The sequence below is a fragment of the Cebus imitator genome, unplaced genomic scaffold (genome assembly GCF_001604975.1).
Source record: "Cebus imitator isolate Cc_AM_T3 unplaced genomic scaffold, Cebus_imitator-1.0 Scaffold227, whole genome shotgun sequence".
Classification (NCBI taxonomy): domain Eukaryota; kingdom Metazoa; phylum Chordata; class Mammalia; order Primates; family Cebidae; genus Cebus; species Cebus imitator.
Window position 1 is genome coordinate 1956393 of NW_016107542.1, and position 17075 is coordinate 1973467.

At 37.7% G+C, this 17075-nt stretch overlaps 1 protein-coding gene and 1 long non-coding RNA gene across 12 annotated transcripts in view; one reads left to right on the forward strand and one right to left on the reverse strand.

Moving 5' to 3' along the window:
• Positions 1-10169, reverse strand: part of RFX3 (regulatory factor X3) — a 296327-nt gene extending 286158 nt beyond the window's left edge. For 3 of the 11 annotated variants that reach the window (XM_037727298.1, XM_037727306.1, XM_037727307.1), the window contains exon 1: positions 8655-10161. In XM_037727298.1, the coding sequence (XP_037583226.1) occupies positions 8655-8676 (22 nt within the window). In that variant the 5' untranslated portion in view covers positions 8677-10161. Of the gene's footprint in view, positions 1-8654 lie in introns of all 11 variants that reach the window. The other 8 variants (XM_037727301.1, XM_037727305.1, XM_037727300.1 and 5 more) reach the window with 4 other exon arrangements.
• A 79-nt stretch (positions 10170-10248) lies between these two features.
• LOC108281429 lies at positions 10249-15272 on the forward strand. Its single transcript, XR_005195238.1, has 2 exons — positions 10249-10307; positions 13416-15272. It is a non-coding gene; the product is annotated as an uncharacterized LOC108281429 (long non-coding RNA).
• The last annotated feature ends 1803 nt before the right edge of the window (positions 15273-17075 follow it).

Sequence of the window (17075 nt, forward strand, 5' to 3'; positions counted from 1 at the left end):
TCTATCTTCCACCTCCCCACGCCCCGTAAGTCCCACCTCAAGTCCCCACACCCAACAGAACTTAACTCCAGGAAAATTAACAGGGGAGAAAATGTAATGCACTGGTATTTAACAATAGAAACAGGATACAATTTCTAAATGTATCTGCTTTTCCTGCCCTTCTACAGCAACCTCCCCCATTCCTCCACAACTAAAACATGGAAGAAATTTAACAAGCAGAGTCTCTAAAATGGTTCTGAACATTAAAGTAAACTATACTGACTAAGAAGGAAGGGGATGAGATATGCTTTAAAGATTAAAGTTACAGTGAAATACACAAATGCTATTACACATGCAAATCTAAGTGTAATTCAGAAGCTTGAATATGTCTATATTAATCAGTAAAAAAAAAGTATTCAAAAATAAACTTTTTAAAGCAACAACAATTACAATCTAAGCTTTAATATACTCCCCTATTGAGGCAGGTAAAAGAGTTGAGATACAGCAGAATATATGACTTATCTTAAATAAAAGCAAAAATGCTCCCTCTCTTAGTCTGCTATAATCTATAATCTTGGTAAGTCTACTCACCACATTAGTATTAAGGTAAAAATTTTTTTAATTTAAGAAAATGTATACTTCTTAACCAAAAGACCACTTTTCTACTACCAAAGCTGAATTAAAAGAATGCTTATCCAAATATAAACAATATTAAGAAAAAGAAAAGCAGTAATTATTACCGATGGAAAAATATGAGACTAATGTGGAGGATGGCAATGCTTTCCAGACCAGGGACCCCAAAGTAGTCCAAAGGCTCGGAGAGCTTGCCTAGACCTTGACAGGATTTTTAGCTCTTTTCAAAAATCAGTTGGACAGCTTTAGTAATTGGGGAAGAAATGTCTTAAAAATGAGATCAACAGAAACCTAAATTAATTTTTACTCGGATGAGAGAGCATATATGTGCTCGCTCCCTCTCGCACTCTCGCTCGCTCTCTGTTAAATTGCCTATCCACATACTTGGGAAATTATGTCCTGTTTTAAATATCTCATTGGTGAGCAACAGACAGGAGGAGCCCCAAATGTCAGACACTTGTCTGGCACACATACATAGAGAAGCTGGCTCCGGCAGGAGCTCAAGCTGTGAGACTCAGCTAATTCCTATGTGGGTGAGAAAATGAGGGCACTTGGCCACCACTCTCTACAGAAGCCACTGAAATGGTGGAACCTTCTGAGACTTTGCTATAGGTATGGCCATTATGCTAGCACCAGGCTCTAGGTTTTCTTTCTTGTTCTTAGAAGAAACAATAGGCAAACAACTTGCTATGCTTTGAGAACACGAGTAAAGGAAATGCCAATTCCTGGCTCCATGTTATTGGCATGTTTCCCTTTTCCCAGTGTCAATCTTGCTACAGAATCATAGACTGGAAAGGGCTGTAGAGATCCCATAACCCTATTGTTCCATTTTATAGATGAAGAGGCTGATATCTGTAGGGTATAAGCGACTAGCATAAGGTTTTACAGTTAGAAACAGAGTGAGAACCTTTACTTTCTCTTTAACCTCCTTTGGCTGGCATTTTTGAAGTCCTGTATATCTTGGCCTGATCACTCTCTCTCCTTTCTCCTTTTATCATCTTTCATTATATCTGTCTCGTCTTACCAACTAATACACTATTATTTTGAGGACAACTGTCTCACTCTATTAGTTTTCTTGAGCTCAACTCCTATGACCCAATACCTCATTTTTGCCTAAACAGGAATCACCAAGAACCTTAGGAAATCTTGACCAAGCACTGTAAAGCAAGGGCAAATAGTACTAACTGAGTATTACTGCTTCTAATGAAAGTAAGAAAGAAGAATCCAGGATTAAAAGTCAACAATGGCAGGCATCTATGATTGTGCAAACACAGTATTTATGGACTAGACTAGAGATTTAACCCTAATGTACTTAGCCAGAGGCCAGTACATAGCCAGGACTAAGAAGGGAGCCTTCTGAATCAAAACCACACTCAGATTACATAGTTAGCGGAACAAGGTTATATATTTGTCCAAGAGGACAGTCAGATGGGTAGAAATGGTAATATAATAGGCTATTGGAAATGGTAAGAATAACCATACAGTCATGTACCACATAAGGTTTCTGTTAAAACAAACCACATCTCATAACATAATGGAGCTCAAAAATTCCTATAGCCCAGTGGCATCAAAACTTAGGAAACATCATAGCTCAATGTATTACCTTTTCTGTGTTTAGATATGTTCAGATGCACAAATACTTATCACTGAGTTACAACTGCCTATTCAGTCCACTAATATGCCATACAGGTTTATACATAAGAACAATAGGCTATACCTTATAGCCTAGAGGTATAGCAGGCTATACCATCTAGGTTTGTGTTAAGTATAGCCTATGATGTTCACACAATAATGAAATCACCTAATTATGTAATTTTCAGAACATATCCACATCATTAAGTAATGTATGACTACATAGCCTTACGATCCAAATCACATTTCCTAACTTTTTCCCAAATATTCCTTTTAAATGTGTGTCAAATTCACTGGCAAAAGGAAGCAGAGGAGATGGCTAAGAGTCAGTCTAATTGATATGCTGGGGTTAATTATCTACAAAAATAATGCAAAGGGGGTAATACAATTAAACACTTAATAGGATTGGGGAGAATGGTGAAATGAATGACATGGACAAACACCTGTACAATATACGATGCTTTGGCAAAAAAGAAAAGACAAATACTATCAGGTAAATTTTCAACTGAAATGCATAAATCAAATTTCCAATTTGAGAAAGTTTAGGACTATTTATAGATCACTCTAAAATGAGAAAAATATTTTATTCTAATCAAAATGCCCAGGAAAAATAGAAATATAGAAAATTACCGAATAGCAACTTTAAGCAGCCAACTTGAAAATGTTAAACATCTTTAATATTCAATGAAAAAGAGCCAAACCTGACATTTCCTCTATGATTTCATATTATATATTACAATAAATAATGTTCCAAGGTTACTTTACAACTCAAAATTAAGATTGATAAATTATCCCAAAATTACTTATTGCTATAGGTACACAAGCAGTGACCTAACACATATTTCTACCCTTAGTAAAATAACAATTCTAAGCAATGCATTATAAAAATGTAGAATAATTCCATGATAAACTCATCTTTATACAACTGACTTGATTATCATCATTACTAAACATTACTGAATGTATTCAGTATAAAGTTTATAAATAGGGCTCAGACTGTTTTCAAATAATTAGTGTCTAATGTGAAAAAGAAAAACGTAAGTGGGACAATAAATTGGACAATGGGTGTATAACAGATAATGAAATATTACATCATTAGCTGTTAATCTAAAATCCTTTGACCAGAAGTTATGCAAACCTAGTAAAAGGAGCCCATTATAAGACTGCAAACAAACTAAAACATAGTTTGTTGCATTCGGCTTGCATTCTATTAATTCAGTGTGATAAGACTGGTTATCAAATGATAATCCAAGCCTGTGACTAACAGCTTGTCTGCACCTCATTTTTTAAAGTGGAGGAAAAGGAATAATTATTATTTAATCAGTATAGATTGGTAGGCAAAGTCTTTCCGAACTTTTTGGACCCATTAAAAAAGGGATGGTCAGAGGAGTACATTAAAAGTATTCTTAGGTAGCAAAAAGATTAGAATAGGTATCTTCTCAGCCTTCCCTAATAATAAAGCCAAAATATATCAAACACACATTGTGTCAAATACTGAGCAAAGTACATTATATAAATTAACTCCTTTAAGCCTCACAAAACCCCATAAGGCAGGCACAAGTGATCCTATTTTTCAAATGAGAAAACTGAGGTTAAGTGTAGGTAATAACTTGTCCAAAGTCACAAAGCTAATGAGATTATCTGAAATGTGACTCCAAAGCCTGTGTTCTTCACCAGTATACTTACGCTAACCAACTATTTAAAGAACAAAACACATACCTATTTACTGATAGTCTAAATATGTTTCAGTTCTTAACTGATTTAAGAACATTTTACATATGATATGAAATAAAAACTACAAATATAAAGACTTTTAAGCAATACAACTTGTTACATAACATGCTTTCAAAAATCTAGCCTGGGGAACATAGCAAGACCCTATCTCTACAAAAAAAACATGGACATATTTTAAATTTTAAAATGATGGCAATAGCCTGTAGTCCTAGCTATTCAGGAGGCTGAGGCAGGAGGATCGCTTGAGCCCAGGAGATCGAGGCTGCAGTGAGCTATGACTACACCACAGCATTCCAGCCTGAATGACAGAGCAAGACCCCATTTCAAAAAAAAGAAAAATCTTAGTGGCAAAAACTAACTGGTAAACTGTAGGACTATATTTTTAAAGAAAAATGCCTAACCTATCTATTTCAGCAAGACCAGTATTTAAACGAAGTGTTACTATATTGATGTTTTGGATCATTTGAGGCATTCCAACACATATAAACTACTACTGTGCCTCGTAAGGTTACTTTACAAAAATATCACAATTAACTAATTATCGTTACATGTGGAATAGTACAGATAAATCCATTATCAACATTAAAAAGTTTATATGCTGTAACTGTATCTTTCTAAGCTTACTTGAGGAAGATATCACTGTTTCAGTATGTCTTTTAGAATATATATTGCTGTGAAAACAGAGTTGATGATGCTAGAAGCAGCCCAAGATTGGATTCAATAGTTTCCCTACAGTCTCTCACTGAACAAATAATAAAATACAAAAAGCAATATAAGATTGTTCCCAGTTTAAAAGTATATGGCACACAGTAAAGCAGAGAATCTACAAGTTTTCAGATAATAAGCCACATTAAACAATCAAGCCAGCCTATTCCAATAGCATGAAGTAGGGATTACAGTAGTTTCTGTTTTTGGTTTTTTGGGACAGGGTCTTCCTATGTCACCCAGGCTGCAGTGCAGTGGTATGATCATAGTTGAGTGTAATCTTAAACTACTATGCTCAAAAATCCTCTCACCTCAGCTTCCTGAGTAGCTTGGACAACAGGCACGCACTACCAAGCCTGGCTAATTTTATTTTTATGTTTTTTGTAGAACTGAAGTCTTGCTATGTTGCCCAGGCAGGTCTCGAACTCATAGCCTCAAGTGATACTTCTGCCTCAGCCCCAAAGTGCTAGGATTACAGGCATGAACCACTACAAACAGTCAGAATTATCTAGATAATTTTTAATATATTTATTATCAATTAGCCGGATAACCACTACCACCATTTATTTTTCCAGCCCAGTTTTTTTTAAAGATTATACAAGAAAAAGCATATCACTAATTGTGCCATGTAAAAGTGTTACAACAATGTACAAGTATTGATATGTGCTAACCTTATGAAATTTAAGAAGTATAAAGCCGCATATCGCCAAATAGTATGATTCTCAGTAACCTAAGTTTTGAAATAAAGATTAAAATATCTACATAAGATAATCAACATATATGCCTACAGGCCTAATGCCGACATTCAGACAATGCCAAAGTTATCAATCTTTACATCATTACATGTTGTGGTAATATGTATTAGTATATGAAGATAGGTTTTGATGTAAAAGTGCCAATTAAGACAGTATGCTAAACTCCATAAAAATAAGACTATTATATGCTTCAATGCATACATAATTAAAATTCTTTTCTTTAAATAAAAGTTCTAATGAGTTCACATTCTTAGTGATAATAATCTCATGCTGCAAACAGCACAGCACCCTCTGGTGCATCTGTTATAAGAAATAAAATTCCCACAGAAAAGGACAGAATTATAGAGGAAAAATGAACCTTAGAAGTCAATATTGCAATAGTTTTTAATTTACTGTAGTACATATTTTTGAACATTAATGCTTAAAAATATTTATCATTTTAAAAGATCACTATAAACTTTATAGCAGTAATTTAAGTAGGTCAAGAAAATGTCTTAGTTTGAAAAACAAAAACAACACCTATTTCCAATATATAAATAATGCTGTCAAAAAAATATTTCAGTGTAGGATGACAGAAGGTAACTTGTCATGTTAACTAAATTTCACTTTATTCAAATAGGCCTTGAGGTTTGTAAAATGTTCCTATGTACTTTTTCTGGATTCAAAGGGAATTTGCCATTATTTTTAAGAATTGGTAAGTGTTTTGTGAAAGAATCTGCAAGTTCTACAATTTAAAAACAATGATATTCAGAAATAAAAGTTATATTAAATTACAGATCTTGAGCAGTTCAAAACTTTTACTTATTAAAAAAAATACCCTTTTCCTAGGAAAATAATTAACTCTAAAGCAGATTTTACTAACAACAAAAGCAAAAGATGCCACCTGCTTTAGACAGCCCTTTTGTGAACCACTGGAAGTCCCAACACAATGCAGTAAAAAATGAAAGTGACACCTGTTTGAAGCAGCCATCTGTCCCTAACAAGCTAGATTTAGTCAAATCCACTTAATCTTGGATTTCCAAAATATGGGAACACTATGTAACTGCGAATAGAGAGGAATTTAAAACACACTTTGTGATCGCCACTGGGAATATATACCAAAGAGTTAAAGGCAAATTACTCAGTTAGGAAAACTGTTTTTAAAGCAACTAAGGGCAAATAGAGGATTTTTAGCCATTCAGCATAAAATAACCAGCATGCTCTCCAAAATGTTAAAGTTTACTTCTTCCCTTTTCTAATTTCTTGTAACACATTCTTACTATGGATACTAAGAACAAAGTAACATTCCTATTACTGATCAGGAAAAGAGTGTGTGAGTGTGTGTGTGTGTGTGTCTGTGTGTATGTTTAACTCTTACCACACATCTGCTGCTATACCCACCCATTTAAACAAACACATAGACACACTTTAAAATCTGAAAAGCCAAAATCATTATATTCTACCTGCTAATTTCTTCAGCTGGAGAATACCAACACAATATCAACTTTCACAAGAAATGAAAAACGTTACCAAAAAGTAACATATGTAATCATTTAAACTATGCATAAAATTTAACTTGATTTTAAGATTCATTTATTTTTTACTACTTTTAATGGTAAAAAAAAAAAAAATTTTACTACAATAAATTTGTTTCGAGTAAAATAAATTGTTCTAGGTTAAAGCATGTTAAGCTTATACACTGTAACCTTTTATTTAAGTACCAAAGTAAAGTAGAAAAGTACTTGAATACTGGAAGAATAATACAGTACTTAAAAAACTAAGCATCACTACAACATTTAGGGATGCAAAACTTCTAGAAATTTATTAGTTTGCCATATATGTATATATGTATGATGCCTAGACCATTTAATATAATTCATAGGCAAAATAAACCAAAAAGACTGAGTTAGGCATTATGACATACATTGAATCACAGATCTTTAAGTATTCAAAACAAGTTACAAGTCACTTGTATTTAATAGCTTAAGTTTCAAAGCATGATCACGTTTACAAATTTCTTTTAGTATAAAAACTGAAAACACAAGAGATATTGATACGTAATTTAGACCCTTCCGGGAAAAATATTACAGAAAGAATAAAGTAAATGCTAAGTATCTAACCTTGTGTTTAATTTTTAAATTTACCATTTCTTAGCCTTTCTGATTATTTAATCGATTCCACAGCAGCTGTAACAGCAATTTTATCCCACATATATGCTTCAAAAAAAATGGAAAAGTAATGAAATTCAATTTAAGTTCTGCTCTCAAATCAACTTGTGAATGAAAATCTAAATCACAGAAAACCTGAGCTATACGAGTGAAATGCCTCAAAAAAAGTTCTCAGACACTGCAAATAAAATATTAAACCATAACATTATAGCATATAATTTACTTAACTGAAAATCTATTATGTAAATGGCATAAGGTCTGAAACTGTCCCAAGACAGCAAAACTCCTATTAACTTCAGAGAGAGTTTATAGGACCCAGGAGCTTCACCATCCAAAAGTGTTCAGGCATTTGACACTCATCTGAACAGAAAAAAAAATACAAGTTAGTATAATAGATTTGCATGGAACCCAGTTTGGGGAGGGGAGGAATAATTATAAAGAAATGTGAGTGCTCTGAGAAAGACTTCTTTCAGAACAAAATATCGCCTTCATTAAAAATAGCAATCATAAGAAAATGAATTGAAAAAGATTTTTTTAAACCTCAACTCTTATTTTACAAATATTAGGCTTAAGAGCATTATAATTACCCACCCTGCTCATTGACAATCTCAAGAATAATTAGTACTGTCACATTATTCACAAGCTGCTCTGTCAGTTAAATCAATATATGTTTGCTGTTAGAAAGAAGACTAAGTATTTTAAAATCGTAAATTAAAAACATCAATATGTGCAACCATAATAGTACATTATATTTGTTTTAGCACATATTCATTATCAAAACTCTTTACTGATAATTTATTAACTAAAAGTTAAGCTGAAAAAAAATGAACAAATTTAGGGGATCTGAAAAACTGGCTAACGCTAACCAAGAACCTACTACATAAGAACTAATAAGTATTCAAATTACAGAGAAAAATAAATTTCAAAAGAAATAGTGAGAAGAGAAAACGTTCTTTCTCCTGAGCAGGTTCAAGTCACTGTCCAAAGAAAATCAAAAAGTAAATAAAAAGAATATGTTAAGTACACACATGCCTAGATCTTAACCGCAAAGAAAGTGAAATATACACACGTTTCAAGTTGAGAAGCTTCATACATTCTTTATGAACTTGACTTCAATTTCAACTCTCAAAGGAAAATGAACAGAGAAGATAAAAAAAAAAAAAAACTCTTAAAGTAACATAACTGTCACAAATAACATTGTGAACTGAGTTCTCACAAAGCTTCCTTGTGTCCTTTCCCTGTTCATCACAAAGTCTCACAACCACAATGAAAATTGTTAACACTCTACTGCGGGGAGGGAGGGTCATCAAAGTGAAACGGAACCTCACAACTACCCCTCCCACCTCCACATGAAGGATAAAGCACTGTCAATAACTACTAACCCAAGTATCACAGATGCCCTGCATCCGGTTTAAATCACAAGCGCGCACACACGCACACACACACACACACACAACCCAAAAAAGAGAGAGGAGACACTTTAAAAAAGAAAAATCTCTTCCCCATGACAGCAAAGAGAGCTCAGCGAAGAGGCTCCAGGTTTCAATGTGTGTGCAAGGGGTGTTGGGGGGAGAAGAAAGAGGGGGAGGGAAGAGTGCTGAATGGATATTAAGACTGTTTGCCGCACAAAGAAAATACAGTTTTAAAAAGAAAAAAGAAAACCGTGAAGCTGATGATGGTCAAAGAAGAGCAGCCCATTTAGCACCAGGCAAAGAGGGGCAAAAATGAAGGGAATAGGCGGTGGGAAAAGTTCATCAACGTACGAGGATAAAAATAACAAAACCCCTAACAAGGCCCCACAAGTGAACAACAACAACAACAAAACAGCACCTCTTGGGTCCCCCCCGCACATTGTTGTCTATTTCGGCTTTGAAAGAAGCAGGAAACAAGCAGCGTTGGAAAAGAAGAAAATTAAAGAAAGAACAAATTCTTATCTCTTCACCTGACCCTCCTCCTCAGACCAGACCTAAGGGAAAGATCCAGCATCCGCATCGGAAAACTGTGGCTCCCTTTCCCGCTCGGCTCGCAGCCCCCCGAGCTCCCGCTCCATCCCTGAAGTGCGGCCGGTGCAGGGCCGGGGCCGGCGGGCGGCGCGGCGCCCACACCCCCGACCCAGCCGCGGCGCGCAGGGTCCATTGTAAACAAGCCCGGGGAACAGAGCCCCTCGGCGGCGGCGCGGCAGCGGCAGCCCCCGTGTCAGGAGTGAGACCCCTGCACAGCCACACTCGGCTTGCACACACGAACACACACACGGACACACGCTTCACACGCAGCCACACGCTCCCACACACATGTAGAGACCGAAGAATATTCACCTTGGCTGTGGATTATTGTGGTGTTGTTGGTGGGTGATGGAGATGGTGGTGGTGGGGAGGAGGAGGAGGAGGAAGAGGAGGAGGAGGAGGAGGAGGAGGAGAGGAGTAGTTGTTGTTGATGGGTAACAGTCGCCAGGACTACGGTGACTATGGCGCTTGATTCACAAGGCAACGGTTGCTATAACTCACAAAAGAGAGAGAGAGGGAGAGAGAGAGAGAGAGAGCGAGAGGGAGAGGGAGACACTCGCACGGGGAGGGGTGGGGGAGGGAAGAGGGGAGGGAAGAGGGGAGGAGGCGGGCCCGGCCGAGCCGCCGGAAGGGGAGGGCTCAGCGCTGTGATTGACGGCCCCCGAACGGGCGGGGTGAAGGAGCACAAGACCGGGATTCCAACGCAGGACTCCGAAGAGGTTTGCCTAGGCTTGGCTGGGGCTGAGGGCACAGAGTCCTCTCGGAGGAACGTTACTATACGCGCTGGCGAAGCCCAGGAGAGTTTAGGGTCTTGGTACTAGGGGTACTATCTGTGAAACGAGAGCTGTCAGTCCCAGCAGCCAGCTTTGTGCAGAGATGTCCCGAAGCCACCAGAGAGTAACGGCTAACTCGGGGGAGGGGGTGGCGAGGATGATTCCAGGCACTTTGTGGAGAGACGAGCTATGGCGAAGGAAGAATCCACCTTGAAGAACAGCCCCCGCCCGATACGTTACTTCCGGGGCGGGGCGGGCAGAGGGGCCCGGATGTGCCGCCGCTTTTTCGTTTCTGAGGCGCCAGCGGTCTTCCTGATCGCGTCCGCCTTTTAGCTTTCAGCTTTTCCAAACGCTTCAGGGCTCCTCGGCCTGCGCTGGACTGGAGGGCCTGCGTCACTCTTGTCCTCCTGCCTTCCGCGCTTTGAGCCGCTCCCGCCTCCTGAGGGCACGACTTTGAGGAGCGCGGGCGGCGGGGCGTTAGCGATCTGCCTCTGCCGCCATCTTAAAGAAGGCGAGCGTGGGGTGCGCGTGGGCAGCGAGCCGGCCTCTCGCGGTCCCTGCCGCAGCGTGGCGCGGAGAGGTGAGGTCCAAGAGGGTCCGGCCCTCACTTCAGAACGAAAAGGCGAGGTCATCACTTCCTACCTTAAGGGCTGGGAGTAAGTGCCAGTAAAGAGCAAGAAATTGCCCTCCCCGGAGGCTGTGAATACGCTTTTGGCAGTTCCCCTCGACGGATGGCGTAGAGGGGCGGGGTGACTTACACCTGCCTGCGATACCATCCCGTTAGTTTCTAGTTTTCTGTTAGTTTCAGACCTTAAGTGCTCATTTCTCTTTATAGTCGACCTAACTGGGACTTGAGTTCAGGCCGGGATCCTGTTACCTGCCTTGCCCTCACGCCCCGTTACTCAGCCTACTGTAGTAGAGGGTCTGCCTGTTTCCGGCTGAATTGAGATAGACGAATAGCTTCCGTCTGTGTTGAATGTCGTTAACACAACCTGCCATCTCCAACACCCGTTGATAACGCACAACCTCTAATGCCTCATGTTTCAAACGGACTCCTCCAATTCGCTGCAGACAAGTCCAGCAGGCACATGCCCCCAGGCCCTACGGATACCTAAAGTCTCTCAACATTTGCCACTAATCTGCTTATCCAAGACAATAACATAGAAATAGAGCCTTAGGAAGTTAGCTCTCCTCTTGAGGCTTAATTTTTGCACCTGCAAGTAAGAGATTTGGGCCGGCATGGGTTCACTAGCGCTAAAAGAATACTGAGCTCTTATTCTGTGTCCCAGAACTGTTGCTAAGTGTTTTACATACATTATCTCATGTAATCCCAACACCACCAGAGTTGGATAGGTAATTTTCACATTTAGAAAAAACAGTCCTAAAAGTCGGTGGTTTTAGGTTATGGCTGGGTGCCAGCGAATCCAAGGTTACCGTGTTTTAGAAACCAGTTACTTTGGGTACATTTATAAAAGTCATATTGTTGCCTTTGATAATCTCAGGAGTTATGTATGTGTTGCAGTAATGTGTTACAGTAGTGAACAGTGGTGAGCCTAGTGTTAAAGCCAAAAGATTTCCTAACTCACTGTCGTGGTAAGACCTTCTAGTCAGACAAATGACTGGTGACCAATGTGGTTCCCGTTTGACATACAGATGGGAAATGAGGTATGCTTTCCAGCTTTATGAAAACTGGTAGTCATTGTGAATATTCACTTCATTACAGATAAAGGCATCATTCCTATAATGGTGTGTAGGGTTGTGTGCTCACACTACGTGGCTCTCTGAATAGCTTTGTTTTTTAAGTTCCATTGTTAATAGTTTGTCCCTTCTTTGTCAGCTGTTGCTTTACACTGTTGTCAGTGAGCATTGGTCTGTTATCCTCCACGCCCTTTTAATTTACTGCTCTTAATCTGCAGGCAAGAAAACCACGTAGTGAAGCTTGTGCAAAACTCTATCTCAAGAATATAAATAGGTACTCTGAGGGACTATCAAAAAAAAAAGTGCAACCTTTGCGCTGGGATATTATAACATCAGTTTTAAAGTTTTAAGCTTAAAGACTTTTTTTTCTTTTTTTTTTTTTTTGGCCTACACTTACAGGTTTGATTTTTTTCCAGAGTTAGGAATACACAAATTTCCTGAAGTTAATTCTTCAAAATTTAGAATTTGGAGTATTTTTCCCATGTTTTAGGATACTTGATGATGATACGATTCTAACTATATTGAGGTTAATATTTGAAATGTTCGATGTTACTGCCTGATAATGTTTGGCTTTGTGTCCCCACCCAAATCTCATGTCAAACCATAATCCGTAAGTGTTGAAGGAGGGGCCCTGTGGGAAGTGATTGGATTACAGGGGCAGTTTCTAATGGTTTAGCACCCTCTCGCTGGTGCTGTTTCATGAGTGAGTTCTGACGAGATGTGGTTATTGAAAAGTATTTTGCACTACTCCTCTCTCACTGCCACCATGTGAAGAAAGTCCTATCCTTCACCTTCTGCAGTGATGGTAAGTTTCCCTGTGGCCTCCCAGTCATGCTTCCTGTTAAGCCTGCAGAACTGTAGAGTCAGTGAAACCTCTTTTCTTTGTAAATTACCCAGTCTCAGGTAGCTCTTTATAGCAGTGTGAAAACATATGAATACATCACCACACTGAATCAAATTACCAAGATACCGATTAAAGCTGTAGACTCGAAAATAACGATTTTATATGCATGTATTATTTAATACCGTAATTAGTTATAAAAGAACCCAGAAACCTTTGTACCCATAGTCAGTTCTTGCAGGATGTTTTTTAAGTCATTTTTTAAAGCGGCACATCTTCACATATATTGCATGTATCTTTCAGAAATAAATTATTTGCTAAGAAGTCACAGAAAAGACCCAGTATTAGACCACAGTATCAGTTGCCACCTGTTATAGGGCAAAACACACTGTGGGACCAATAATAAAAGGTACATAACCAAACTAAAATGGGGCAAACATAGTTCCTGACTGTAAAATGTTCAACATTATTAATTTAAAATGTTGTGTTTTAACTTGGATTGTTTTTTCTCTCAGATAAGAATGATTGGCAGAGACATGGAAAAACACATTTGTATCAGAACTACTTGAAGAAAAATGTGAAGCTCTGTGTATGGATTATGTATTTAATAAAAACAAATTGTGATAACATTCATAAAGTGGAATACTATTGAGCACTATTGAGCAAGTCAAAGGAAAGGACTGCTGATACAACATGGATCAATCTCAAAAACATTGCATTTGGTAAAATAAGCTAGAACAGAGTACATAGCATATAAATCCATTAATAAAAATTTAAGAATAGGAAAAACTAATCTATGCTTAGTGTCTTCTTATGGTGGCAGAGGCAGTAGGTTGGGATTTTAGTGGAAAGGATCATGAGGGAACATGATAGGATGGCAAAAATGTTCTGTACTAATCACATGTAGCTATTAAAATCTAACAAAACTTAAAATTCAGTTCCATAGTCAACACTAGCTACATTTTAAGTGTTCAATAGCCACATGTGGCTACTGCCTACTAAGTTAGACAGTGCAAATACAGAACATTTCTATTATCGCAGAAGTTCTACTAGAGTTCTAGTCTAGATCTTGTTTTGGGCAGGTGTTTACATTTTTCAGAATTGGAATTAATGCATATTATATATGTATTATATGCCAGTAACACCTGCCCCCAAGCCCTATAAATAATTAATAGAATTTTTATTACTATATTATCTACCTAATTAGCCTAGTTTTTTCTTAATACTTTTGTGCAACCCTGCAGAGAAAGGATAAATAGTAAAATTCTTGGCAAATTTTCAAATATGTAAGTGTGACATACAGTAGATAGCATTGATTTTCTGCTCAAAAAAAATGGGTTCTGCTACTTTATAATTGTGAATGCATCTAGAAAGAAGGAATTTTTTTTTGAGGGCTTAAAGTGAACTCTAGATGACTACAGAGAAATTTTTTCTTTTGGAATCAAGTATCTTAAACATAGTAGAGATCGTGTAACCTTCTAAGGTAACACGAGTGTTTGGGAGATATTGGTGCTAACTCTATGACTAGGTTTAGAAAGTTAAATCACCTCCCTAGGTAACACTTCAGACAAGCCTTTTGGAGGCAGAAGAAAACTAAGTTTTTAAGTCAAGGATAAAAACACCTGAACTCAATTCTAAAATTCTGATATTAATGGATTTTAAGAGATGGAATACCAGGTGAATTGATTCAAAATATTATATATGTTCCTATAGTACTTCAGTGAAATTAAGAAAAATTTTTGGTAGAATAAGTACTATAATAATGTTAATAAATATTTCTACTAGCATTTTTTAAGACCTTTGTGAACCCCAAGTAGATTTTTACAAGACAATGAACTTGGACTGTTAAAGATTAATTCTTACAAATGAGTCATCAATTCATGTCAATAATATATGCTGAAAAGCATTTTATTCACTTAATTATTGTCAGTTATATATCAAAAATGATTTTATATGATCCAAATTCTTTAACTGCCAAATATTGTTTTCTCTCCTCTCTCTCTTTCTCCCTCTCTTCACCCCTCCCCTCCCTCTCTCCCTTTCCCTTCCTCCCTTCCTCTACCTTTTTTTCCTTCTTCTAATGTAATAGGTAGTCTGGAGAAAACATCTCCCAAGTTCCTGTTGGGCCATTCATCCTATTGGAAGTATACTAATAGTATCTTCTCATTGGAACATGTCATATATCTCACCTGCCCCCCCCACACTAGCATCACAATAAGGATATATAAAACCTTCATTTAAATTGTTTTGAATGTATATATCAATTGTTACAGCATATGACCAAACTTTTTTTATCCTTAAAAATGTTTTTTTTTTTTAGCAATATGACAACCACTGGTGAAGAACAATAAAGATTACTAATTGACATTACATGTATTTGCCTCTTGATGCCTTTTTAGTTTTGAAAGGGGGAATTTATGTGCATGCAGTACTTTTCCAAAAATTTGGTTTAGCTTACTAACATTTTTGTTTTGAGGGCAGGAAACACAAAAATACACATTTTACAGTAGTGTATTTAAAACACTTGCCTGCAAGTACTGTTTGAAATGTTATGTGGCACTACTTTCTCTCACGAAAGAGGTTAAGGACCAGGTGCCATGGCTTACACCTTTAGTCCCAGCACTTTGGGAGGCCAAGCCTGGGCAAGAGAAAGACCCTGTCTTTACAAAAAAAAAATAATAATAAAAGCTAGATATGGTGGCATGTGCCTGTAGTCCCAGCTACTCGGAAGGCTGAGGCAAGAGGATCGCTTGAGCTCAGGAGTTTGAGGCTACAGAGCCATGATCACACCACTGCATTCCAGCCCTGGTAACAGAGTAACACCTTGTCTCAAAAAATACGCTAAAGATTAAGGCTATTTTAAAGACTTGGTTAGAAGACCTCCAACCACATGTAATATTAAACACATTAAAATACATGCACATTACATAAAATATACATGACTAAGAATTAAGTTTAAAAATGACTTACACTCTTGGAGGGAGTGTAAATTAGTTCAACCATTGTGGAAGACAGTGTGGCGATTCCTCAAGGACCTAGAAATAGAAATTCCATTTGACCCAGCAATCCCATTACTGGGTATATATCCAAAGGATTATAAATCGTTCTACTATAAGGACACATGCACATGAATGTTCATTGCAGCACTGTTTACTATAGCAAAGACCAGGAACCAACCCGAATGCCTATCGATAGACTGGACAGGGAAAATGTGGCACATATACACCATGGAATACTATGCAACCATAATAAATGATGGGTTCATATCCTTTGTAGGGACATGGATGAACCTGGAAACCATCATTCTCAGCAAACTGACACAAGAACAGAGAAACACCGCTTTTTCTCACTCATAGGTGGGTGTTGAACAATGAGAACACATGGATACAGGGAGGGGAGCATCACACACCGGGGTCTGTTGGGGGGAAATAGGGGAGGGACAGCGGGGGGGGGTGGGGAGTCGGGGAGAGACAGTACGGGGAGAAATGCCAGAAATAGGTGATGGGGAGGAAGGCAGCAAATCACACTGCCATGTGTTACCTATGCAGCAATCTTGCATGTTCTTCACATGTACCCCAAAACCTAAAATGCAATAAAAAAATACAACAGCAACAAAAAAATGACATAATCATATGTTTTGCCGACATCTAATTAGTTTTTATTTGCAGCTTTTCATATTTTGAAGTCACCTTTTTTTTTCCAGAGCCCCAACGTTTTCAGAAGACCTTAAGAAACATAAATCCTAAGCATAGTGCTTGATGGATAGAATGGCCCTGAATTAATAGTGGGAAAAGTGAATTTAAAACAATGTGTTTCTTAGGCTTTTTTTCCTTCTTCCTATAGAGGGGGGATTCGTTAATAGATCCACTGAGATAAAATTATAGAGAACTTTGTGCTAGTTTCAAAAAGATCAGAAAAAACAAAAGGATGATTACTTAAGTGCACTTGAACTCAGTACCCTAATTTGGCACTACAACCTTTACTTCATTAAAAATTGATACACTTCATTATGAAAAAATAAGTTAAAGACAGTCGGATTTGCTTTATAGAGTTACCTTCCTTGTAACTTCAAATGTGTGACACAATAATTATAGACTACTTGTTAAATGTTTTATCATTTTTCACCCAGAAGAAACAACCCTTAAAGGAAGAACACTAATTTGTTTGAAGATTAA